This window comes from Notothenia rossii, assembly GCF_949606895.1.
Source record: "Notothenia rossii genome assembly, chromosome: 5".
NCBI lineage: Eukaryota > Metazoa > Chordata > Actinopteri > Perciformes > Nototheniidae > Notothenia > Notothenia rossii.
Genome location: NC_136903.1, coordinates 80,971,978 through 80,998,716, shown reverse-complemented (window position 1 = coordinate 80,998,716; position 26,739 = coordinate 80,971,978). Strand labels below are relative to the sequence as shown.

The window sequence follows — 26,739 nt, the reverse complement described above, 5'->3', positions numbered from 1 at the left end:
GAGTAAAAAGTAGAACATTTGCCTCCAAAATGTAGGGGAGTGAATTTTAAAGTAGCATAATGTGTACGGTAAATACTCTGGTAAATACTCAAGTAAAGTACAAGTACATCGATGTTTGACTTAAGTAGTAGGCTACATTAAGTACAGTACTTGAGTAAATGTACTTCGTTACATTCCACCACTGATAACAACTGAAAATACGGATGGCGTTTTCTCTCTTTCTCTCTTCTCTCTTTTTTCTCTGTAATGACAGACAGGGGCGGCAGGTTGCCTTGGAAACATGCATACAGCAGCAGGTAGCTGTCGAGGAGCGAGTGTTCTGTTTCTTTTAGCTAACTGACGTTACCTATTTAAAAGATTATTTTTTACTTTGTGTAGTTGTGCTGTGTTTTGTCAAAGCTTAACAGCTTAATCGTTTGTCAAGTCAGTAAACTGGTTTCTTTTTTAAATGCCAAATAACGTTGCTGCATCAATGAGAAAGGTAAGTGCAAACTTCTTTTAGCTAGCTAGTTAGTAACGCTAGCTAACTTATATTAACGCTGGCTAACTTGGCGACGTGATAATGCTATGTACCAGCTACTAAAATAAAGTATACAAAGTACAGTTACAGGAACTTGTTGTTTACCTAACGTGTTTTCAATTGTTCTAATGTCACAACTAACCATTTGTTAAGTTTGCTGGTTTTTATTTGTTTTCACACAGGGGTCAACGGTTCAGAAGGTAGTTGTACCTGGTGCTAAGTCAACCAAAGCAGCAAGCAAGAAAAAGGTTGGTGCATTTCATATTGAGCAACCTCCAGAAAATGACACTTCTGAATTAGGCATTTTGCTGCAGTGGGAATACATATGAGAAACACATGTGTGCTATTGCAACCTAAAGCAATTTTTAATTAACCAAGACTTAAATCTATTTTGCATGTCACATTACAGGATGAGGACGAGGATCCGGGCGAAGGATGGGACGAGTGGGCCCAAGGGAAAGCTCTTATTAAGCCCCCAGATCAACTGGAGCTCTCTGAGGCTGTAAGAGATCTCCAATGCTCAAATTTAGGAAAGCCATATTGGCTGTGTTGAGGGAATTGGCAGTGACTTTACTGCTATTGCTTAATTCAGTTGTTTACAACATCCTTTTTTTGGTTCTTATATTTGCAGTTAAAACCATTCGTAAATAAGTCTGTTGTGTGTAACCTGGGCATTGTGTTCTCTCCTTTATCGATAATGATATCTTTAGGAGCTGAAAGAGGAAATCACAAGGATCCTGACTGCAAACAACCCACATGCCCCCCAAAATATTGTGCGCTACAGCTTTAAGGTAATAAAGTTATATACAGGCTTATTACTTTACATCACTCACTATAGATGCAACACTGCAATTCAGAAGCCACCTCATATTCATTTCTGAGAAATGCAGACATTATTGCTCCCCTCTGAGCTATTCACATTTAATAGATGGCTGTCCAAACCAATGTCCCTGGGTTGTTTTCTTTCAAAGGTGTTTGATAATGTTTAAGTGGTTTATATTCTTCTTTTCCAACCAAAATAAAACAGGTGTCTCTGCTTAATATTCGTAACATGATTGCATATTGTGCCTCCCAGGAACGTTCCTACAAGCCTACCAGTGCTGTGGATCAGATGGCTGTTCACTTTGTTTTGGAGGGCAGCCTTTTGCATGAAGACTCTGATGAGGCTCGTAGACTGAGGGCCAAGGAGGGTCTCCCTGAGGGTAGTTACTGAAACATGCTGCAACACTCTTCTATGTTTACAGATCACAGTAACACTTTTTTTTTTTAGATATTCAAGGCTTGTAAATGATTATCTTCAACAACACCTGCCCACATTGCTTCAGAGTGATTGTATAGCTCGTTAAGTTGTTTTCCTCTCTGTTGTAGTACATTATAGGTGCCACAAGGTGTCACTTTCAACATGTGCCGGAGAAATTAAGACGTGCTTAGGGTTAACACAGACCAAGTGATGTGTTCAATTTCCACACAGTGAAGTTATGATTTCATATTTTCAATATGTCCAGAAACTGCAACAGTCGATACTGGAGTGGAACCTGATGAGGATGAACCAGAAACATCGGTAACAAAATGTGTTGAGATAAAATCTTAGTAGTGGTTTTTTTGGACAGTATATTCATTTTTAAACAATGTATGACATGGTCTTTTTAACTACATTTCGATGCAAGGACATTAAGTGAACGGTATAACTTGAGCTTCCACACTTTCTCCTGTTTGTTTCCACAGGATACACCCGTAGAGGATGGAGGGGAAGTGGAGGAAGCAGGAGAAGAGGACAGACCAGACAGTGTCGCCTCTAAAACCGACAGGAAGGAGCCAAAAGTTACTAACCAGTTCAACTTCAGTGAGAGGGCCTCCCAGACCCTCAACAACCCACTGCGGGTAGGAAGGAGTAGAGAGGAGCATCTAATGCCTTATCTCAAAACACATATTAAGTATAATAGTTAAGATGTCTTACATTAAAATAAGCTTGTTTACAATATTGGAATGTAACCAAAAACTAATATTGATGTGTGCACTACAAAATATTCATAACCGACTGCCTCAAGAGTTTCCGTGGAGTCATTGAAATGTTCCTGTAGGAAAGAAGCTGCCAGACTGAACCTCCTCCACGCGGCACCTTCACCGCCACAGCTACTCAGGTACTGGATCTCTTCACTTTTTAGTAATACAGCTGTTGAGCCCAGTTCTCATACTCTTGAGCATCTGTGAATACTGTATACCTGCTCACATGGGATGACTGCAATAACTCTATTCTCTCGCAGTGGGACATCTATGATGCGTATGTGGAGGAGCTGCAGAAACAAGAAACAAATAAGGAGAAGCAGAAGGCTGTAGCATCAAAGAAAGATAATGAAAAAGGCAAAAAGAAGACGCTGCTGATGGAGACTCAGGTACATTGAGTGCTTACCAAACATCCTGCCTAAGCTAAATCTGTGTCTTATATTTGCATCTTAGCTAAGGTACATCTGAATAAACCGTTACTATTTGCCAGATTGAGACATATGCAAAAACATGCTATGTTCTGGGTTTCGTGAACAAAAAAAATCATCAAGAATCGATATCAATGTTGTTTATAATCTTTGACATGTACAGGAATTTGGCAAAAAAAGAATCCTGCTTACATTTTATATATAGAAATTAATTCATTTTGTTTGTTTTCGTTCAAAAAAAGCAAAAGTAACTTAATATAATCAAATGTGCTTGTAAAGAGTTAGCAGTCTGAACATTATTGAATATGTGGCATTGAGACCATGCTGGGTTGAAGTTGTTTAAAGGTTTTAATTCAGTATAAAATATAGTGTCAAATAATATTCAAAGGACATCAAAACAACTCTTTTCAACAGAAGCACAAGGGTTAATGTTGTTGCCATGGAAATCACACATAAATTGCCTTAAAATATATCGTTAATGTTTAACAAATCCTATAGTCTAGACCTCAAAGCTATGACTAACCAGGACTCATGCAAAGCTGAACCATCATATTCATCATTTCATATAAGTCTATGATTATTTATTAAGGTATTTATTTGCAGTGTTTCTGTTATAGACTGATGACATCACCAAAGTGGGAAAGGCGTCCAAGATCTTTGAGCGAATGGTCAATCAGAACTCTTTTGATGACATAGCTCAAGGTATGTTCTAATAAACATTACAAGCGACAGAATAATACACCAGCATCCCACTTGATATTCAGCTTGCTGCAGATTCTGTTATCTCCTTTTCTTTTCTTCCTGCCCTCCTTTCATGCCCTTTCAGATTTCAAATACTTTGAGGACGCTTCTGATGAGTTCAGGGACCAGGAGGGCACCCTTCTCCCTCTGTGGAAGTTTCAATATGACAAAGCTAAGAGACTGTCTGTCACTGCCCTCTGCTGGTAGGTTTGCTCATCACCTCTGCTAATGTTCATGTGAATGATGTTTATAATTTGTTGGGGTGGAATAAGTAGCTGCAACTGCCCCACTATCTAGTGTTGGATAACTGATGGATGATCCTTTCTTCAACAGGAATAAGAAATATCAGGACCTTTTTGCTGTGGGAATGGGATCGTGTAAGTACGCATGATAAATATAAGAATTGATGAGTGAGCACTAATGTTAACATTTCTGAGACTATTCTCATTTGACCTGAATTGAATTGCCTCCATTTTATTTGTGCATATTTGGTGTTTGACCTGGTCTTTCCTCCGGTCCCTTCTCCTCTTTTCCTCTGCCGATCAGACGACTTCAGTAAGCAGGGGCGTGGCATGCTAGTCTACTACTCCTTGAAGAACTCTGCCTACCCAGAGTTCATCTATCCCACCCCTTCTGGCGTCCTGTGCCTCGACATCCATGAGCAGCATTCCTACCTGGTGGTCGTTGGCTTCTATGACGGCTGTGTGGCTGTCTACAACAACAAGGAGGATGGATCGGAGCCTATGTATAAGAGTACAGCTAAGACTGGCAAGCACACAGACCCCGTATGGCAGGTGAGAGGAGGGGACAAGGGAGAGGCGATAGGAATTCAGTTTGTATATATTTATTACCAGGACTTCCACCCTTGCTCTCTTACTTTGTCTCCATTTGTGCATCTACGTGGATTTTTTAAAACCTATTCCTGACCAGTTAGTTTGTAGAGGAATTTGAGTAAAATATCTCTAACGTGCTGCGATTTGGAGTCATAACACTAAAAGAGAATTTGATGGCAAATAAATCGAATGTCTCATAAATGTGAATGTAAGATGTAAATTCTTACTCAAATATTATTTTCGTATCCACATGAACCTCTTTCCCTTACACTAAAACCAACAATTGTTTTTGTTTTCAGTGATGTATTTATTCGTTTTTTCATTCAGGTGCGCTGGCAGAGCGATGACATGGACAATAACCACAATTTCTGTTCAGTGTCATCTGATGGACGAGTTGTGTCCTGGACTCTAGTCAAGGTTAGCCACAACCTTGTATTTATTCATATATATTCTCACTATAACATTTTCCGTTATATGATAGCATTAAAGGTCCCATCATAAGCTTTTCCGGTTATTACCCGTCCCCTTGTGTGTTATGTGGCTTTTTCTGCATGTAAACGGTCTGCAGAGTCACAAACGCTCAAAGTACACCCTGTAGCGAGTAAAACTCTAACACAGAAAAGACCTGTCTATGCTGCCCCAGAACGCCTCGTTGGAGATTTTAGAGCGGACTCCCGAGCAGCTCAGGAGTCCGCCCCGCGAGGCTCCCGGAGCGGACAGTGTGAGGTGGATTTCCTGCTGTGTTTCCCTGGTTGTTGGATATAGACCAAGTGCCGTGCCGGCGAGACACCACGGAGCTCGTGTCCGCTGGCATGGAACGCAGACCCCACGCAGCAACCAGGAAACGACACCAGTAATCCACCTCACACTGTCCGCTCCTCGAGCCTCAAAGGGCGGAGCAGCGAGCCCCGCAACGTCCCGCCAACACGGCACCCAGACCCCACGCAGCATTCTCATCTGTTTGTCCTTACTGGTGTCATTTTCTGGTTGCTAACAAACGCCATTGTAACACATAATCACTGATGTTCAGCTGTAACGGTGGTGGACTCATCAGAACAGAGTGGGTGAGCTGACCAATCAGAGCACAGTGGGCTCATAGGGAGGGGGGGGGGGGGGCAGGAGCTCCAACAAGGCATGTAGGACAGAGAGTGAATACGCATACTACAGAGATGCTGTATGAGAAACCAATGTGAGTTTGGAACATTGAACAATGTAAATCTATTCTAGTAGACCGTAACAATGGAATTATGATCAGTAGAAATGGCCATGTCATGGGACCTTTAAGGGTCCATTTATCTTATTCCATGTTGTCTCACCAAAATGCCAATATAATGAAACTTTTGAGATGCACTCTTCATATGTGTTCCTGTGTGTTTGTTCACATTTGCAATTTATCATTTTTGTATTTGCGTGTGTGCATAATTGTAATATTATTTTGCCTCCAATATATGAATCCATACATATTACTTCATCATTACTTCATGTTTGTATTCTTGCAGAATGAGCTGGTCTTTACAGATATTATCAGGCTGTCACTGAATGGTGCTGTCTCCGAGGGCCCGGAACAGCAGCCTGGCATCGGTAAGGCCTCCGTTACTCAGCATGTCATCTTGTGCATGGATCTAAGAACATCACATTTATAATACAATTTATTTGAATACTAAAAGTACTGCACGTTAAATAATACCTGATATTAGATCAGAATTGACTCAGTCTTTCATACTGGTGTTTGTAACAGTGTGTCTAATTGAAGTGCTGACGCCTCTTGTCCACAGCCTGTGGTACCTCGTTTGACTTCCATAAGCAGATCGACTATCTCTTCCTTGTTGGCACCGAGGAGGGAAAAATACACAAGGTATGTATCTACGATTCCAGTTAGCTGGTTTTTGCTGGATGACATGAGCCACTTCCAAAATAAGATTAGGCCGTTGTTGATGTGACTCATTTAGGCAGTCAAATATCCAGGGGGGGAGAGAGAATCACAACATGACTCCTGATATAATAACAAGACGCTTCACATTGACCACAGTGCTGACAATATAGAACAATCTTATAATACACTATAAATTACATGCCAGTCATAACCTGTTGGCATGAATATTTACTTTATTACATACTTTAAAAGGCTCATTCTTACTTTTTATCATTTTCATTATTATATTGATTTCTAGATAGATTTGTAAACACACAGGTTGCTATGGATATCAGATCATTTCAGCAGAGACTTGAAACTTGCTTTAAATAATCCTGTTCAATGACAGTTGTGTGAAATCTATGTGCTCCTAATCCATGTAGCATGGTAATAATGCACCACTGGAACATGATATTAAAGATGTAATCCACCTGAAACTGTTGATTATACAGTAATACTGATTTAGTTTCTCCTGGATAACAATCCGATTTTTTAAAAAAGCTTCAAAAGATTAAAAACAGAACCAAATAAACAATAAGCCGCAACACTTGATGCAATTGTATTAATATTCATCACAACAGTGGAGCTACCCACAGTGCATTTGAAGGACCGCTGACAAAGGAGCTAGACAAAGAGGACAAACAAGTCTGGAATTTGTAATACACAGTCAAATAGGCCAAAAGTCTGGAGGACTTTATGGTAAAAAGTAAGTTGACTTATTGTTAGGCCCAGCTTAAGGTATTGTGACGCCTCTCCTACTGTCTTTGAGGCTCCTGTGGACCACCTCAGCAAGTATTGGCTGACATGGGGACTCGCCTGCTGATCTCACCTCGTTTATACAGGCTATCAGAAGTTTCCCATAGACTCACAAGTGCATCACCTCATGTCCACGACCACTATTTCATCCACTGCCTCCAATCTTACCAGCTCTAACCCCACCAGCAATATCGTATCCTGAGGGTCAATTCAAGGGTGACAAGTTGACTCGTAAACAGGGTTCTTAAAAAAACTCCAGACAGGAGACAACATTCACTATCCCTGACCTAATGTACTTTAAGTATGTATAATGTACCTTCTAATGTACCCTAAGAATCTTTCAAATTCTCCTCTCACCAAGCAAAGGTCTGCTCTCTGCCATCTAAATACTTATACATAGCAGCTATCTAAAAACCCTACTGGTATGAGGCATATCTTCTAAGTCATGCACAAGAAAATAACTTAAAGGCAACATCTTCTAACACGTTGCCATCTTATTTAGCACAATGACATTAGAATCCATGATACAAAAAACAGTAGAATCTTATGGTCACACTGTAGTGACCACAAGGTACTACATATACAAAAAACTTTTAAAAAGTTAGTTGCTTAGGGCAAGTTTCATCAAAAATTCATCACAGGAATTCTGCTGAGTTTGTACAACGAAGCCTCTTCCCTTGGATGTGTTTTCTTTCTTTACCCTCCCTAAATGACATAAGGATCATCTTGGGCCCTTTCACAGTCTCAAAGTATCTGCTCCAAAAAACGGAGCTCATTTTGTTTGTGTTGCACTTATCTTGCTGGGTTAGCACTCCAGAGAAAGTTTCCATTAACAGTTGGTGTATGTGTGCCGTAGTGTGTATGTGCACGTGCACTTACTGTATGCGTGGCGTTGGGAGCCCCTGAGGCTTGGCATTAAGCGTTTAATTAGTCCTCCTCTGTCCACATCAGACAGCTGGTCTCCCACCTCCTCTCTGCTTTTTTTCCTAATCTTTTTGTTACCGTATACAGAAAGACTCTCATAAAAGCCTCATTGGTGTGCGGTTACCGTGCCCTCATTTTGTTGACTTAATAGCACAAAATTGTTAAAACTGCCCACTGACTAATACACACATTATTTGAAGGTGGCTGATGTTTTTCAAACGGTCCGAGGCTTTTATGTCCATCACACATCATTATAAGGGAAAAAGTTTGGTTGAGAGATAAGAAGATTTGGGGTCGCTGTTCGAGATGAAAGACCTGCAATATCACATAATATAAAAGAGCTATCATTGCAATGGATGACATTGTACTTCATATAAAAGCACCAATGTGTTGCACCATTACAAATATCTAGTAGACAATAGTCTTCTGTTGTCAGTAAAACCACTTTTTTCTAATTTCAGACAATAATTATCCTTAAATTGTCTGGCTTAGAAACTCTGAAATGCAATGAGAACCGATTATCTTACTCATTGTTTTTATCAGACACTTAACAGCAGTTTGATTGCGTGTTGTTGGCTTGGTGCCTTGCAGAAATTGATTAAGTAGAGGTCACAAGTGATGAAGGAGACTGATTTGTTTACTTCCTATGATGGATGTATCTTAGCTACTCAACATGGGACGATGTGAAAATACATGTGGTAATTATCCTGGCTAAAATCATAGTGATAATAACCTGATGAACACCAAAATATTCTCAAATATCCTCTAAAATATACTGGAACCTCTCAACCATACATCTTGTTAGGAAAAGATTTGTTATTGCATCACGGATACGATGAATCGTTGACAAGCCATCACACAATCTTGAATAAAGTCATCATAAATTATTAGCCCGACCTTGTTTAAGAAATCAATTCATTGTTTTAATCCGTGCTAAAATCCTAAATCATGTATGACAAACGCCTTCTTTGCTGCACTCCCGTCAAATCACTAAACTTACCTAACCCTCCTTGCAGACAAACAGCCAATATGTGTTATGAAATATGTTCTGTCTGTCACCTCAAGGTTTACTCGCACAGAAACCCCAGGAGAGGACAGATACAAAATATTTCACCTCCCTGCAGATCAACAATCAAACTGTCAGTGCTTAAAGGGCCCCAGCTGTGCCCACAAGCTGTCCAACTGGTTACTTGTCCCATTCATATATATGTCAACAGGAAAGAAACTGTGAACATGTACAGGGTTATTTTACATTGAACAACAATAAACTATTTAACCAAAATACTTTTTCCATTAGCTGTCAGTGGGGAAATGTCCTGTGTCCAGATACATAAAACATTCTTAAGAAAAAGATGATTGAAGTGTTTCCTTCATTCACAAATGTTAAACTCATGTCCTTATCATTGCTTGTCAACATAGTTGTATAATGTGTTATGTGGCACTGCAGGGACCCCTGTTCAGTCAGATTGATGTAGACCCCAATTTTTCTCAGATTTTGCAAAAAACGTTATAAAATATATCATAATATAAACACCAAAACATTTTGGATACAGTCAATAATTCATTAAGCTGAACCAGAAAAATAAATGTAATTTTAGACTTGGCGTGTGAGTTAAGAGCTTATTAAATTATTATACAACCAGTTGCTGAATACCTGTATAATGCTTTGATTTACAACAAATAAGCACAACGTTCCAATTCCAAGCTTGAATCTCTATGGTTATGGCACTTATTGTAAGTCGCTTTGGATAAAAGCATCAGCCAAATTCAAATGTAATGTAAACAGTCAAACATTAAGAAAGAAAAATGTGTTTAAAACATCAACTTTGGTCCAAATCCAGACTTTTCCTGTATTCCCTAGTGCTCCAAGACGTACTCAAGCCAGTTCCTGGAGACCTATAACGCCCACAGCATGGCAGTGGATGCAGTGAAGTGGAACCACTTCCACCCCAAGGTTTTCATCTCCTGCAGTTCAGACTGGACCGTCAAAATCTGGGAACATACCATCAAGTAAGACAACTCATTTCCATGTTGTCTTTGTGTGATCTAGCTTTCAGTCGAAGCTTGACAATATTACATCTGTTTTCATCATGAAACGGCATTTCCATTCGATTAGTTTTCCGACATTACATTACTTATGTTCTGGGTTCAAAATGTCTATGTACGATCCAGGCTGAGATCATTAACATTCCTCTAATCATTCTACAATATTACACTTTGTTATTCTTTATTACCTTCTTATTCTCATGGACCCAGCTTAATTATCTTTCCTCATTTGACTAACCCACAGTGCCTCCCACTTCTTGTCAGCAAAGGCAGCTTGACTGAGTAATGATAGTAATCATCCTCCCCTTATGAGAGACAGGGTTTTGAAGAATGATCCATTACAGCCCTTAGATAGAGGACATATTGTTTCCAGGTCTGACTGGATCAACAACTTTCCACAGACTTTGCCACGCAGTTCAGAAATATCGTCAAAACTGTAGTCTGAAACGGCTACCGATGTTTGACGGCTGAGGCCAACAACTTAACTTAAACGATCACAACTTAAAAACCTTGAGTAGTAATCGAAGCATTGAGTCTCTTAATGACACAAAAGGGGAGCTTGATCATTTCACTTCGGCCTGGAGTCAAACTTGGACGTAACTTATGAATTGGATTTCCAGTACAGTATGTGCAGCGTCATTCTGCTGTAAAGCCCTCTTGAGTGAGATGAATCACCTCATTGCACCTGATCTCAGACATCTTTTACACCTACCAGAGTGCATGTTGTTTATCAAACAGACATATTTGCATGGAGCACAGTTTGTCTGTCACCTGAGGCTCATCTTGCACTTGCAAAATCAATAATGGAGCGCGCCTGTGGGCAAATAATGGAAAGAGTGTTAAGTGTTGCTGATTGTAGGTTCAGTTTTCCAAATACTTTCAACCTGTGTGAATATTTGAGAGTATAATGTGTTATGTAAGACAAGTATTCTGTATAAACCTCAAGGACAGCAGTTTTCAATGCTCCTCAAATAAATGCGTAATGGAGCTACAAGGAAACAGTAAATGAAACACTGAAGCTGAAAGCTGCTACAACTGAGTCCTCGCACATCCATTTGCTTTGGAGGCTTTGAGAGGACGCTGGTTGAAGCTGAAGTGCGATGCGCTGGAAATGACTGTATTGTAAATCTTTCAAAAACGGTCTTTGACGACTGCGTGGCAATAAGTAAACACACGATAAATACACATTCGGGACACCGGTTGCACTGCGTTGCCTGGACCACTGGAGACCAGACGAATTAGTGAAAGTTAAGAGACAAAGAGAAAGAAGAAGAATGTCTTTGACCCCCAACATTTAATCTCATTCATACACAATGTTAAACCACCATTTTGAACTCCTTATAACATATTTCAACATTGCTACATGTTGACTTGCTCGCAGTAGACTGAATATTATCTGCTTTATCTGCATTCACCCGAATATCAAACACCATTTACCTACAGACAACTAGTGCCATCAGCGTTAATGTACACACTCTAGTCCAGGGGTCGGCAACCCCTGGCACGCGTGCCAGCATTGGCACGCGGCACCGTAACCAGTGGCACACTAGGAATAAGTGGAATAAGTGTGCAAAATATTTAAATTGTCTTTTCGGATCCTGAACGAGACCGCCGCCAGAGCGCGTCTCCCGTTACCTGCAGAAGGAAGCCATGCACGCAACGCAGCCCCGCTCTCTTTACTCCAGGTGACTTTCTGCCGCTTTCCTCCGTGGTGCAGTGCTGATCGTTTCAACACGGAGGAAAGCACTTCACAAATTGCAGTACCCATAAGGAGCTGTACAAATGCCGCAGTTTTTGCGTGGCTGTGCATTTAGTTGAAAGCCCAGTGGCGATCTGCTCATCTCTCATCGAAATAATATGCTACAAAGGGGGCGGACTGGCCATCTGTGTGTTGAACTTTCCTGTCGGCTCCCAGACCGTAGTCGAGGAGGGCAGAAGCAACAAGCTTCAGGTTCAATAACCCACTTTAGCTTAAATGACTGGAGAGAGGTGAGCTCTTCTTGGGAGGCCGTTGCATTTATTTAGCTGTTCTTCTGTTTCACAAAATATATCACAGACCTCTGTTTTTCTGCTTTCCCGTTTCACTTACAGAAACACGCTCGCTCACTATCGCTCTACCATCCACAAACACATGCAAAAGCCACACCCCTCTCTCTCTATCTCTCTCTCTCTTAAAGGGACAGCGATCTCATATCACTCTGCATGACCCGACGCGACCCTAATATCATAACATGTGTGCTCTGGAGAATCACAGAACGGACGATCGTCCTTATTATTATGCCGTTTAAACAAATTACTTAAAGTTGTTTGTTAAATTCGGCATCGTGTATGTTGCGACACTGCTTCCCCGCAGCAAGGCTCCCCAGCCCTCCTGCGGATAGTTGACGAGCGTTAAGCTCCTCAACCCCCCCCCCCCCCCCCCCCCCCCCCCCGTTGATAATTCTCGATAGTTGGCACGCTGATAACAATTTTTTTTTTTAAATGGCACTTCATATCAAAAAGGTTGCCGACCCCTGCTCTAGTCTGACCTTCTGTGTTTCCAAAGTTGATACCTATTCAATTACAAACGTTTTGCCTCGCTTTTAATGCAATATAATGAGAAGTGACAGACTTCCTGTCTGACCGCCGATCTCTGTGTGTTTTTCAGCACTCCCATGTTCACCTTTGATCTGAATGCAGCAGTTGGTGATGTTGCCTGGTCTCCATACTCCTCCACTGTTTTCGCCGCTGTCACAACAGACGCAACGGTAAGTGTCTGTTTGAACTCACATCATGCAGCCCACCACTGCAACGTAAACATTTAGACGTGTTTGCCTGTTTGGGTATTTTGGAATACCCCAAATCAGCATGATTTGTGCTTGGATTTGTTATTTGATTTGGAATCCAAGTGTTTTTCATTTATAAAAAACTGATTTGGTAGAGTGCACCTTGAATGTTTCTTTCCTTTGGCTAGGTTAAGAAGTGAAGACACAATACTCATAAACTTTATCAATACAATGAATCAAACATATAATAACATCTGAGATATTTCATGGCTCCAGGTGATATAGGGTGACAGTACAAACAGCCTCAGACCTATGAGAGGGCCTATAGGATGCTCTGTCTGAAGACTATGATTATCACCACGCACATCTGCTGTGTACCTAAGAAAACATGAGATTGACACTCACCTGACGGAACACGTGAAATCTCAGCTGCACCACCTGCCCCCCACTTCATTATTATTCCTGTAATATAGTTAAAGCCCCAGCTGACTAAACCCGTCCTTATTCAGAAGGCTAAGCCTCAGGAAATTGTGTCTAGTTTCTTGTGACAAAAGCTGCTTCCTGCCCTCCAAGAGGTTATTGATTCCAGCCAAGAGTAATTGCAGTGGATGCCGGGTTGCTTATTTACACATCATTTCTTACTATGGCTGCAAGCTGTCCCCCTCTGTTTGTCCTCACACCAGTCTGCACCGGGCTATAAAAGTCCAGAGTGTTGTGTCTGACACATTTCCTGTCCAGTGTGCCAAGAGACGTGGAGTGAGAGTGACAAAAATGAAATGAGAGCTGGGAAATTTGAGAAACACCTTATGTGATAGCGTGTGTGTTCCGTACTCCCAAATGCCTGAGTTCAATCTCGTAGGCAGGGGCGCCGCCAGGGATTTTGGGCCCCATGAAAATATATCACATTGGGCCCCACCCCTGCTTTAATATAATAACATTAGCATTAATATCATAACCAAAATGTCGGTGATCAACATTTTGTTTACAGACTGATCACTCAATGCTTCAAACTGTCCATCATCCTAAATAGACTAAAAGCAGTTTTTTGTTTTATATAGATCATTGGCTATGTGGGAAAATACTGTGTTTGAAATGTATAATTTAAATGAGATGTTAGCTTTTTGTTATATATATATATTGTATTCCAGTCTCCCTTCAGATATGTTAAGTGGCATGTCATTCAACACAATGCTGCTCACCTCCTTCAGTTTGAAGAAAAGCTGGTTCAGGTTCAGCCTTTTGGGGGGACAGGGCTGCTGAGCTTAGAGATGGATCTGTTGGACCTGGCACCAGGGGGAGGGACAACTGATTTAGTATGAATAGGCGCTAAAAATGTGCCTGCATTTATTAAAGGTAGGGTTGGTAAGAATGGAGAAACCATCTCGAGTGCGCAAGAATTTGAAAAAACACAACCGAAAAAAATCTGCCCCTTCCTTCAGAGTTCCTTACAGATCCCCTCCTCCAACACACACGAACGCGCACATGACCAATGAGGGCACGAGATAAGTTTGTGCACAGATGGAAGGCTGACAGGCAGGTAGGCCATCCATTCATTTTAGCCAGGCCGGCTCAGATGATTGGTCGTGCTTTTTACAGCGCCACGGCTTCCACAGATGACATTTTTGTATGTATTTATTGTCAAAGCATTTAATATATTCATTGCTATCAGGATGTTAAGAGCATTCCATGGAATATAACAAAAAGCGTTTCTGAAGTGAATTACCTACCGTACCTTTTAAATGTCAGCTAAAAGACCAGTGAAATTAAAGACCTCTGAATTTTCTGTAAAGATATTAACAGTACTTAATGTCAGCTTAGTAAACAAAAAAACATTAACTACAAGACTCATTTCCACCAATGGACCACACCCACCTTTTCTTGTGAAAGACTGGGTGACATACTGTCGCCCTTTAGTCCCTCTCTCTTGTCTTTCTCTCCTTTTCTTAGAGCCTGACTTTGTTGGTTGTTGAAACATGGTACAACACACGTATGTAGGCTACGTACTAGCATCCCTCCTCACATACTTTCATTCTCTGCAAGTGCTGGTGCTGCACGCGTTTGGAGGCAGGACCAAACAGAAGGGGGTGCACAGAGGCTTTGGGTAATTAACTTTTGGAAGAAAATAAGTTAAATGAATCGTAAGTTTAGTGAGTAATTTATCAATATAACGTTCTATTAACGTTAATTATTGAGGATTGATGAAGTTTACTTACATTTTTTTTCTTAATGTTCTGAACATTTTGGGGCCCCTGTCAGTCACGGGCCCTTAGAATCGTCCTAACTTTTCCCCCCCTTACGGCGCCCCTGCTCGTAGGCAGAATTCATAATGCAGTGTACCCATTTTTATGGAAATGATTTCACCGCCAATCGAGGAAACGTCAGAGTTGAAGACAAATTCATAACCACAAATGAAATGTCCCTTTACAGTCAACAAGTGTACATAACTGGCAATGCATCCAGAATATCACCAGCGGTTTGTTTGATTGTAAACATCCTCTACAGAAGAAAATCAAATCAAATGACTTTGCTGGAAAGCATATTTAATCTCAGGCCTCTGTTGCGAGTTATTCTCTGAAACTGGATCAAAGGCAATTTTCAGCAGCTATTAAAAAAACTCATTAAAAGCCCAACAGTTGGCATACATTTTACAAGCACAATATCCACTCTATCTAAGCAGCAGGAAGGACAAGGATATTTAATGTGTGTCGATGAAGGTCGTCGTGACTGGTCTGTTATTTGTCAGTGTGCTAAACTCAACACTGAACTATCATTTCAGCCAAGGATTTGCTTGGGCAAAATAGACTTCTGTTGACATTAGCTATACTAGTGTTTACTGTAATGTCACGTTTTGAGATCTGATCTGTATTCACTAAATAACTGTTTAACATTCAGTCCAAGGCGAGGCGATACTCATCATGTGGTGGGGATCACATCTTATAAAAACAATTGCATTGTATTGAACAATTAAAGAATATTCTTAGTATTCTCACGTTCACCAGTGTGGCAGCAGTGCTTCATGGTAATCAGCTCATTATTCCCAATGATTGCAGGTTTTTTCTCAGTTCACTTCTCGTTTGCTAACCCGTGTCTGTTAGAGCCTGTGTGACTCGTGAGCTGTGCACCCATTGACGTGTATTTTCGGTTGATGAAAACCTGACCTGCTTCTGCCACATTACAAAGTGCCAGAAGCACAATGACGTACGTGTCTGTATGTGTTCATAAGAATAATGACGTGCCTGGCAAGCTGAGGTGTAAGAATGACACTGAGTTGTGCAGTGCAAACAAATCAAATGTCTCTTGGTTCTCTCTGTTCTTGCCTTTCCATCTGAGCTGTTGAGGAAATCAAGTGTCAGGTTGAAATAATGCAAGACCCAGGCCTATCCTCCAGTGATGAGTCTGAAATGCATATTTTCTCTTTGTGCACCCCCTGAACATGGACTGCCTCATAATTCAGTTAATATACCTTCATCGGTTCATACTAGTTTTTTTTGGATGTGAAACTTTAAAAACATCAACCTAAAGTCATCAAATCTGCCGAAATAATTCATCAAATATAATACGTTAAAATAAATGAAATTACAATATGTATTGCAATATCAATTTGAAAAATCATTAGGGCTGCACAATGCCCGGAAAATATGCAATTATGTTTTTGAATATCACAATAACAAGATAATTATATTTGTAGTACTCAGTTCTGCCTGGGCTGCTCAGTATACTGACACAATACAAAATTGCTCAGTAAATATACATTTTTTAAAGTATTTATTAAACATTAAAGGCTCCAATTTAAAGAATACAATTACTACATTTCTTTAGTGTGTTTAAATTATAGTCATTTCAGCCGTAAAAGGCATCCTAAGTTATTGTGTGAATTTCAAATGTAGTTGTGGTGTACCAATGCTACATTAGTGCTAATATATAAAAAGCAAAAACACTGCAGATAATGGCTGAAGTGGTGGAGGTTACAGGAAGTCATGCTCTGGTGGAAAATGATGATTGGTAGCGAGTGATGACAGCGAAGGTTTGTGTGGTGCTGGGACATATTCAGTGCGAACCCTCGCAGCCGGGGCACACTCATCTTTCTGGTGAAAGGAGTGGGATGTGCTGTGTTGTTGCTGGACAATTGTCCATATGAAAGGTGAGAGAAGAATACATGTGATGTGGATCTTTCTGCATAATGATGTGAGGATGATGAGGAGGATTTAGTGTTTGGGCTGCCAGCACAGACACACATATGCGCATGAAGGGACAGAATGGAACACTCATTGAAGTACAGGGAACACCCTTCCTTGCACCAGATGGTCAGACTGCATCCCTGCAGAGGCTCCAGCAGTCTCCTTCTTACATCAAAGGCAACACAAACACAAAATATGAAAAGGCAGTCTGTCAACAGATTTAGCCTTCACTTTCTTGGCAAAATCTTCAGGAGTTCATTCTCCAGCTTAAATATAGTGGTCAGTAAGATTTGATTTAAACCTCCATGCAGTGCTGCTGGTTAGCCAATGTTCTAAAATGTAATTTCACAGTTTCATTTTCATTTCATTGAATCGTTTATTTGAAGAGGGACAATGCACATTGATGAACACTTTTAACAATTAATGCTTCAAAATGTAAATATGCCGGATTTGAGCTTTTAGCTAATTTCCATCCGTAGTCCCTCACATAAAACATTTAAGAACATGACATTTATATACATAGCACAAATAAATACATGATATGCAGAAAGAGCATGAGCAGCATATACAAGCATTTACCACATGGCAGTACAATGTAGCAGCTATGATATATGAAGTGCAAGAGGAGATACAAGAGCTACATCAAGGGCAAGAGGAGTTACCCCTGTATTAAAGTGCATTTAGCGGTGATTACACGTCTGTTTGTTTCTCAACCATTCTTTGAGTTGACCTTTTAAAACTATTCAAAGTGGGACAATCCCGTATCTGAGTTGGAAGGTTATTCCACAATGACAATCGATCTTAATTGATAGAACATTTTGACCCAAAGTGGTCCGTCTACGGTGGACTTCAAAGTCTCCTCTGGTTTCTGACCTAGTGCAGCATCCAGTGTGTTTTCTGTGGATGAATTCCCCTAAGGGGGGGGGGGGGGGCAGTCCATGTAAACAATTATAAATAAAACACATACATACTTTTAAAAGACTTAAAATGGTCAAAACTCAAGAAATTGATTTCCAAGGATGGTACAGTGGTGGTATGAATTTGGCTTTCTGTCAAACACCTTGACAGCTCTCTTGTACAGCTGTTCTTTGGGTTTCAGGCTCAAGCAAACGACCAGTTTGTCAAACAGTATTCAATGTGGGATGGAATCATACAGTGGAGGGCTGACTTAGCAGCATTGACAGTTAAGAAAGGTGTAATTTGTTTAACATTTTGCAAGTTGAATTTAACGGTATTGGATACTTTCTTGATATGTTTCTTAAAAAGTCAAGTTCGAGTCCAATATGACTCCAAGATACTTGAAGTGGGAGACTAGTTCTATTTCTGCTCCGTTTAAAAACACATTGGATCCTTTGATTTGGACTGGTCGTTTACTGAACATCATGCATACTGTTTGTTTTGCGTTTAACGGTAAGCAAATGTTGTTCAGCCAGTGTTGAACCTTGTCCAAAGCACAGTTCTGTATTTATAAACAACACATTCATTCTTTTGATTACTCATCTTTTCCAGGTCCATATCTTTGATCTCAGCATCAACAAATATGAGGCCATCTGCCAGCAGCCAGTGGTGGCCAAAAAGAAGACCAAGCTGACTCACATTGAGTTTAATCCCATCTATCCTATCATCATAGTGGGCGATGACCGAGGCTACGTCAGCAGCCTCAAACTCTCCCCGAACCTCCGCAAGAAACCCAAGGTAAGATCCCCTTTGAAATACAGAGCCTGTCTAGAAGTGACAAAGAATAAACTAATAGTGTATATAACTGCCCTACCCTTCCGCTTTCTGCTCCTTCTTTGTATTCAGGCTCTATTGTCACATACAAATGGAGCTTGTCTATGTTACAGATTTGACACCAAATATTATGTCAATTTCAGCACAAGTGTGTTCTGCATTGTGAGTGTTGCTCTCGAGGGAAAGGATATACAAAGACAATTATATATCACAATATTTTTAACTAAATACATCAACATCATGACGATATTGTACTTTCGACTCTTAATGATCTTGCATATATTTACACAATGAGAATTCAACTATCGGAATGTTGGGAAAAGCCAGACACATTCTGGACTACAGCTCTTTGTATACTCTATATAACACTGATATTGCCATATCTGATTTACTGTGTGGAGATTTGGGGAAACACGAGCAAAACCAACCTACAGCCGTTATGCACATTACAAAAAAGGGCTATAAGAGTTATCAATAATGTTGGATATCTTGAACACACTAATGTATTATTTTTGAAGTCACACATATTGAAGTTCACTGATCTGGTTAAATTAAAAACGGCACAAATCATGTACAGTACAGAGTCTTACATAATCTACTTCCTAGGAAATTAAAAACATGTTCGTAGACAGAGAGGGTGGGTATCATTTGAGAGGAAATCTACATTTTAAACAACTCAAGGTCAGAACAACTCTGAGAAGTATGAGTATAACAATCTGTGGGGTAATTCTATGGAATGGTTTGGAGCAGGAGATAAAACAAAGCACAAGAATAATTCAGTTTAAAAGGATGTACAGGAATACTTTTTTGGAAAACTATGAGAATGAAGAGAGGTGATTGAAGATGAGAAATTATTGATTATGTATGTATAAATGTAAATGTAAATAACTTGCATAATGATTTAAAGGACAATCATTGATCAAGTAAGGGGTGGGAATTAATAAGCATTTGCTTCCTCCTGCTCCCTTTCGGACACATATTATTTATTATTATTATTAATATGAAGACCTTTTTTTTTGTTGAATATAAAAATATTATCATGAATGTGGATACATACTGTATTTTAACAATACGGTATTCTGTTTTTCACATTTGTTATTTTTTATTTGTTATTATTTTTTTTTTTATCTGTTCGAAATAAAGATTGAAATGAAATGAAATGAAATGAAATAAATGATCAATAGATCATCACTAATCTGGACTTAATGACTAAGCAGGTAAAGACAAATAATAGAACCGCTAAAGCAGCCTGGTGAACTACAATGTACCTTAATGCAGCCTTGAAACCCAGGGACATACTTAATAATATCTTGTCACATATAAAGATATCGACATAATATCGATATATTGCCCAGCCCTACTCTTGTTGTGACATTTTGGTTTATATAGCACCTTATCATTACACTATCTGAACTGATTCAAATCTGCTCATTTGCATTGTTGATGGCTGCCACTTGTTTCACTTTTATTGTCATTACACAGTACAGGTACTATGTAACAAAATGGTTTCTCTGCATTTGACCCAACCTAGTGTTAGGAGCAGCGGGCTACCATTATGAACGGCGCCCAGAGAGCAGTGTAGGGAACGGTGCCTTGCTCAGGGACACCTTGGTCTTGCCGGGACTTGAACTGGTGACCTTCTAGTTGCCAAGCCAAGTCCCTGTGGACTTCGCCACCACCGCCCACTTGTTCCACATCAATGAAAGCAGATCACATGATTCATTCTTGACACTGTCCTGACCTCGAGCTAATTTCACCAAATAACAACAGAATGAAGCCCCCCCCCTTCCACTCAACTCATTACTCTCCCTCGCTCCTTTGGGCCAGTTAGCAATAAGCCAAAGAGAAGTTGAGTGTTCTTTGTAATTGAATAAGCTTGTTAGAAATGATCAGTGGAAGGAGAGCCAGAACATCAATTGTCCAAATGAGAGTGGAAATCAACATGTTTGCCACACGGTGGGTTCAGAGGCTGATCATATCAAAGTGACATGCAAGGGTTGGCTCAGGCCATGGATCTTTCTCACAAGTCATCCCTTTGTCGGTTTTCTGTATTCCCTTTCACTCATACTGTGAAACTGCCAATTAATACGATGATAATGGAGAAGATAATCTTTGAGAAAAGAAAGCTCAAATACATTTTCTATTCAAAGCAAGTTGTAGCTATACTGTCAAACAAAAATCCAGGTAGAGCCACTCACAATCAATGAGTCACCGAAGGCGCTGTTGCCACTCATGACCATGGTTAATGAGCTGCGGAGTAATCACAGCAGTCCTACTAAACACAGGGGGAAACCAAATAGCACACTGAGTCACAACACTTTAATCAGGGCCCATTTAGAGTCATCTCTGCAGCCTCTCCGGCTTCTCTTTGTGTTGGTCACATGGGTGCATGTCAAGTAAACGAAATTCTAATGACTAGAGAAATGTGCATTTATTCCCACAACACATTCTGTGTGCGTGTATACATGGCATTACCGGGCCTGGCTGCAACACGCATAAACGGTTCTCATTCAACCACTCACATTAACACCGTTTGTATGAGTACAGCACAGCAACACATGCACACACATCCAGTGCTACCTCATTAGCGACCTCAGACTGTAGCCCTCAAGCGTACAATTGGGAAATAATTGCACAGTTCAGCAACACTGACAGCGCTCACAGCATTTTGGAACTCAGTGTGGCAAATAAGCATCAGGCAGAAACACCCACAGCAAATATTATGAGTATTACATCTTATACAATTGGCACAGCAGCCCACTCAAACTTGCACAATTGGCTTGGTGGCCCATTAATATACCCAGAACATTGGCCTGGCAATCCAGACTGTAACAATTCAACTGTGTTGTACTCACTTATTTGAAGGGCATTCTGTAAGGCTGACAAGGCTTCTTCACTTGCTTACATGTTAGATACTTTTATCCAAAGCGACTAACATACTCAATACTGTGGACAATCCCCACAGGAGAAATTTGGGATGAAGTGTCTTGCCCAGGGACACAACGACATGCTGACTGCAGTGGGGTTTGAGCCTGTGCCCCCCTGATCCAAACACCAACGCACTATCCACTTCGCCACATGCCTCCCTGCTTACACCCACCGAACCAGTCTGCTTGCCATCGTGTGTCTGTGGTGCTCCGCAAAAGTTGTTTTAAAGAATTTTTTTTTAGCTTTGTGTCAGAAAACAGAAATGAACTACAAGATGTACATTGCCAAAATATATTCAGAAATGCTCTGAGGGCTCGTCATTGAACTGAGCAGTTATTTCCCAGTACTCCAGTGTTTCAATTTGCCGTTAGATACCTGACTCTGACAGGAAAAATGTGTTGAAGTCCGACACATTTAATTCCCTTCCGTTATAATTCCCCCTAAGCACAATTTGAAGTGTGTTTGAAGGCCACAGCCCCTCTCATCGATGCTACAAGTGCACAAGTGACAGCACTTGATTTCATGTCGGCAGCAGCACGCCAAATTTAAAATGTTATAAGCCAGGCACATGCTTGTACACTTTGCAAATTCCTTGTTAAGATTTACAGCTTACACTTTTGTATTAATTAGCTTAAAGCACTACTCTACAAGCCAGGGCTTGTTTTTAATTGAAATAGCCTACTAATCAATCAAACACAAATCTACATATCTTGATAATGTCATTCTTTATATAGTCTATATAGGTCATATCTGACTGACCATTTGTCCGGTCAGTGAAACCCCCCCCCCCCCCCCCCCACACTAGCACAAACCACTTTTGTACACACAGCATTATTGTCTATATAACATCTAACATAACATTTGTATTCACGAGTGCTTAAAATGAGCTACATTCTGGGTCTCATAACAGAGGTGGAGCTTCGCATCTGTGTGCATTATTTTTACTTTACTCTAACAAAACAAATCTGGCATTGTTGTGCTTCTGTCGGCAGACCAGCCAATAATTCAGAGAATAAATCAGAACACAAATACACATTTTGAGATTTGTATTAACTGACATGTATTCAAATATTCTCAAGTAGCCTGGTTTAAATCTTTGCACTGACTTTGAATGTAGCTCACAGTTGTTCAGCAGTTGGATGATAAACTGTGGACTGCTTCCTTTATCATTCTAAAGCCTGTTTGTTGGATGTCTTTGTGAGAGCGGGCAGTCCAATACATTCACTGTTTACATAAACGCTAATCCACTTTTCTGTTGAGTGCTGTAGCCTATTTCCCTGCAGTTTTGGAATGATTTCGGCTTCTGCACCTCACTCTATTTTTCTTTACCTTAGAATTGCCTTTCTGTGTTTACATAAACAATAATATCTAATCATGCTCATTATAAGTAATTTACTTCTGTAAATGCTATAATCACGTAAATACAACCTTCTTGTTCATGGCATTACGACAAATCCATTACATTTATTCAAAATGCTCTCCCCTCTGCTATCAGGAATGCAGACTCTCTGGACACTTTCAAAAAACAACTCAAACACCATCTGTTCACCCGGGCCTTTGGCCTCAGCTAAAATACAGTACCCAGCAACTGTTTTTTTTTCTTTTTCTAACCTGTGTATCCTGGTGACTATTATTATTTTGTTGTTTTGTTTGTCATTGTAAAGCATCCTTGGGTCTCTTGAAAGGAGCTTTAAAAATTACAATTATTATTATTATTATTATTATCATTATTACAGTATACCCAGTAAGTTGTAGAAGTGGTACAAGCTGTAATGTGTGTTGCCTCTTTTAAACAGTTCCTGATTAAGATCAAGAAAACTAAGTCCAATTCAGTTTAAAAAAGCCTGTAACGAAAGTAAATTAGCTTTGATAACGGCCCGTTAAATGTGTCTATGCTTTTCTACACACAGGAGTATGTAATGCACCAACAATCACAACACACCACACGATGTAACATCTCTTTGGTGGGCCCTTTAGGCAGTAGCACCATGTCTTAAAAGAACATTTGACAATGCGGTGGACAGAAATGATTATATAATGGAGTAATATAAGCACTCTGCTGCCATTGACCTTACATCCATTTCAATTTCTGCCTGATTGTGTTGTGTTCTCCTCTGTTTAACTGCCTGCCTGCTGGGTGTGTGATAGCTTGGTAAGCATAATATAATTATTGTGTGTGTGTGTGTGTGTGTGTGTGTGTGTGTGTGTGTGTGTGTGTGTGTGTGTGTGTGTGTGTGTGTGTGTGTGTGTGTGTGTGTGTGTGTGTGTGTGTGTGTGTGTGTGTGTGTGTGTGTGTGTGTGTGTGTGTGTGTGTGTGTGTGTGTGTGTGTGTGTGTGTGTGTGTGTGTGTGTGTGTGTGTGTGTGTGTGTGTGTGTGTGTGTGTCTGTGTGTGTGTGTCTGTGTAGGTCAAGAAGGGTCAGGATCAGCCTAAGGATTCAGAAATGGAAGAAGCCAAGATGGAGAAGCTCCTCAGTTTGCTGAGGGAACCGGAGCAAAGCACAGTTTAACACGGCAACATGGTACAATCTTTCTTTATCATTCATAAAAAAGACGGTTCAGTTGCTCAATGTGTGCAACAGTAAACAGCATTTCAAGAAAAAACGATTTGTTTGAGTTTATTCAAAAAGATGTCATGTCATCTCTCTTAAGCTGTCAAAACATTAATCATATTCAGTTAATAATGCATTTATTCATACTGCAGTACATGTGTAACACGCAACGTTAGAATTCCAATGCATTGACTGACCTCTTCTGCAGGATGTATTAAACACGTTCAGTATGTATTGTACAAGTTAATTAGGCTAAAAAGTGAAGGGGGTGAGTTACTGCGAGTCAGAGATAAATTAGCGTAATAGATTAAGCATTTATGGAACATATCCAGACAAACTATCTTGGATGGCACACGCCGTCCTGGGCAGCGGTCCAGCTCGAAGCCTTTGAATATCCCATCTACGGAGAGAACTTTGCTTTGAGTCATGGCTGTCTCTATCTTTATTTTGCCTTTTCCTCCATTCCTCTCGGTCCTAATGATCTTGTCCTTCAGTAAAGCACCACCCAGTGCTCTGAAGCTCAACTGGAATCAAATGCTGCCACAGTTCTGTCTTTCTCCCCCCCCCCCCCCCCCCCCGTTACAGAGAAATCCTCTGCCCTTCACATCTTCCTGCGAACACATGCAGCACTCTCTCCCTTAAGTGTGATTCATTACTTCGATGGCTGCTCCATCACCTTATTTTTTTACAGACAATGCGTAACAGATTACTCTGGCACTGGGGTTAAAATGAGATTTCAGCTGCACCAGTTACCTTGTTACTGAGGTAATAAGAAGCATTATGCAGGTTTGGGCAAAGAACTGTTGGCTTTATTTTAAGTTTTGTTGATTGTTTCTTCATATTTGGGTTGAATGGAAATGTGGTCCAGTAGTTAGAATCAGAGGTCACAATGTCATGGCAACAACAGAAGTATTCCCAGAGTGTACCTGCAGAAATATTTCAGTGATGAATGTTTTTGTAATAACGCAGTGTACTTTGCTGTCAGTCACAGTGCAATGTTGGAACTATGACTGGCAAAGTTGTACATTTTCTTTCTCTACACACACAGCAGAAGCTTTATTAGACATATTTACTAATTGCTTGCTTTTGTTGTGTTGCATGGTAGTGAGAGCTTTCGCCTGGATCGCCTCTTAAAGTAGGCTTTGGCAATATATCAATATTTTGATACGACACTGGATATCGCCTTAGATTTGGAGTAAGGCATTGTCATAATCTGGTATTGCTATTTAAGCTAACTTTAATTTTATTTTCCAACCTACTTTACTAAAACGCAGTCACCTCGGGTTTGCTTCATTCCCAGCTTTCCAAATTCTAAAGGTAATCGCAGCATCAGTGTTTAACTCTAGTTAGCCGAAAGCCTTGAAGGTAAAGTTTAACATACACATCATAATGTCTTTTTAACTCTCCAACATGCCTTGTTGAGTCTGAAGTAGCATCTCTAGTGATCGTGATTAAATGCTCAAGTATTGATAACGTGTGGTGGGAAAACGTGCACAGCTTCTGTTCGCCATCTGTACAATTCCACATTGATTGATCCCTTTAAGTGTCCGTCCTGTGATTCAGTCCAGATTGAGTGGGCCATGACGTACAGTCACAAGCAGATGTCAGTGTGAGGGCCGTGTTGAAGAGGAAACAAATCTCATCCAAGCCTCTCCAGTCCTTATGTAACACCCTCAGCAGGGCGCTATGCCGCACAGATCGCCCGTATTTATGAGTGACAATGACACACACACACACAAGCTCAAGTCCATGCTCTCAGCAATATACTGGGGTGCTTGTTTTTTTTCGAGAATAAGAGGATATATTTAGAAACCTAAAACAACATGCTATTCGCTCTTTGTGTTAGGAACATTTCATTATTTTGGCCTTTTTGAATCAAGCATCCATATTTATGGCCGTGCAATTTTTGTCGAACTGTGCGTTGAACGCATCGCCATTCCTCCATGCTAAATGATCTAATAAGTGATGGTTGAAAGAAGTGTCTCCTCACTCCACCATAATTCAATCTCGCCATTTTTGTGAGCCACAGCCACTCAGACCAGAAGCTAATTTGAATAAGTAACACTAACAGGTCCCATTGCCCCCTCAGTCCTCTCTCAGTGGAGGTGTGCACCGATTCGATCACTTGTTGTTACATTTGACTCTTCGCTCTGCAGTCAGGAGGTCAACAGGTACTTGTGCTCGTTCCCCGGCTGGGTTTCTCCCTCGATCGGAGCCAGCACCGGCAGCCTCTCCGGGATGGAGGGGACCCCGCAGGCTCGGTAGAGGATCAGACAGAGAAGAAGTAGGAGGACGGCAACTAATGCGTTGCAGGCGATGGCCACCAACGCAGCTGTGGACAGTCCTGTCACGCTGTCTTCAGATTCCATCGTAAAGGCCCGGACTGCAGTGTCGGTCAACTCAGATGTTAGATCTCAAGTTGG

At 40.6% G+C, this 26,739-nt stretch overlaps 1 protein-coding gene across 4 annotated transcripts in view; it reads left to right on the top strand.

Annotated features, from left to right (window-relative positions):
• The first annotated feature begins 253 nt into the window (after nucleotides 1-253).
• Nucleotides 254-26,739, top strand: part of dnai1.2 (dynein, axonemal, intermediate chain 1, paralog 2) — a 70,408-nt gene continuing 43,922 nt past the window's right edge. Inside the window, exons 1-20 of one of the 4 annotated variants that reach the window (XM_079684913.1) lie at nucleotides 254-481; nucleotides 703-768; nucleotides 930-1,022; nucleotides 1,231-1,311; nucleotides 1,596-1,722; nucleotides 2,026-2,081; nucleotides 2,246-2,401; nucleotides 2,602-2,661; nucleotides 2,785-2,913; nucleotides 3,570-3,654; nucleotides 3,779-3,896; nucleotides 4,027-4,070; nucleotides 4,240-4,487; nucleotides 4,854-4,943; nucleotides 6,026-6,107; nucleotides 6,302-6,381; nucleotides 9,980-10,128; nucleotides 12,812-12,911; nucleotides 18,738-18,802; nucleotides 24,173-24,286. In XM_079684913.1, coding sequence (XP_079541039.1) covers nucleotides 449-481; nucleotides 703-768; nucleotides 930-1,022; nucleotides 1,231-1,311; nucleotides 1,596-1,722; nucleotides 2,026-2,081; nucleotides 2,246-2,401; nucleotides 2,602-2,661; nucleotides 2,785-2,913; nucleotides 3,570-3,654; nucleotides 3,779-3,896; nucleotides 4,027-4,070; nucleotides 4,240-4,487; nucleotides 4,854-4,943; nucleotides 6,026-6,107; nucleotides 6,302-6,381; nucleotides 9,980-10,128; nucleotides 12,812-12,911; nucleotides 18,738-18,802; nucleotides 24,173-24,248 — 1,938 coding nt within the window. In that variant the 5' untranslated portion in view covers nucleotides 254-448 and the 3' untranslated portion in view covers nucleotides 24,249-24,286. Of the gene's footprint in view, nucleotides 482-702; nucleotides 769-929; nucleotides 1,023-1,230; nucleotides 1,312-1,595; nucleotides 1,723-2,025; nucleotides 2,082-2,245; nucleotides 2,402-2,601; nucleotides 2,662-2,784; nucleotides 2,914-3,569; nucleotides 3,655-3,778; nucleotides 3,897-4,026; nucleotides 4,071-4,239; nucleotides 4,488-4,853; nucleotides 4,944-6,025; nucleotides 6,108-6,301; nucleotides 6,382-9,979; nucleotides 10,129-12,811; nucleotides 12,912-18,616; nucleotides 18,803-24,172; nucleotides 24,887-26,739 lie in introns of those variants that run through there. The other 3 variants (XM_079684912.1, XM_079684911.1, XM_079684910.1) reach the window with 3 other exon arrangements.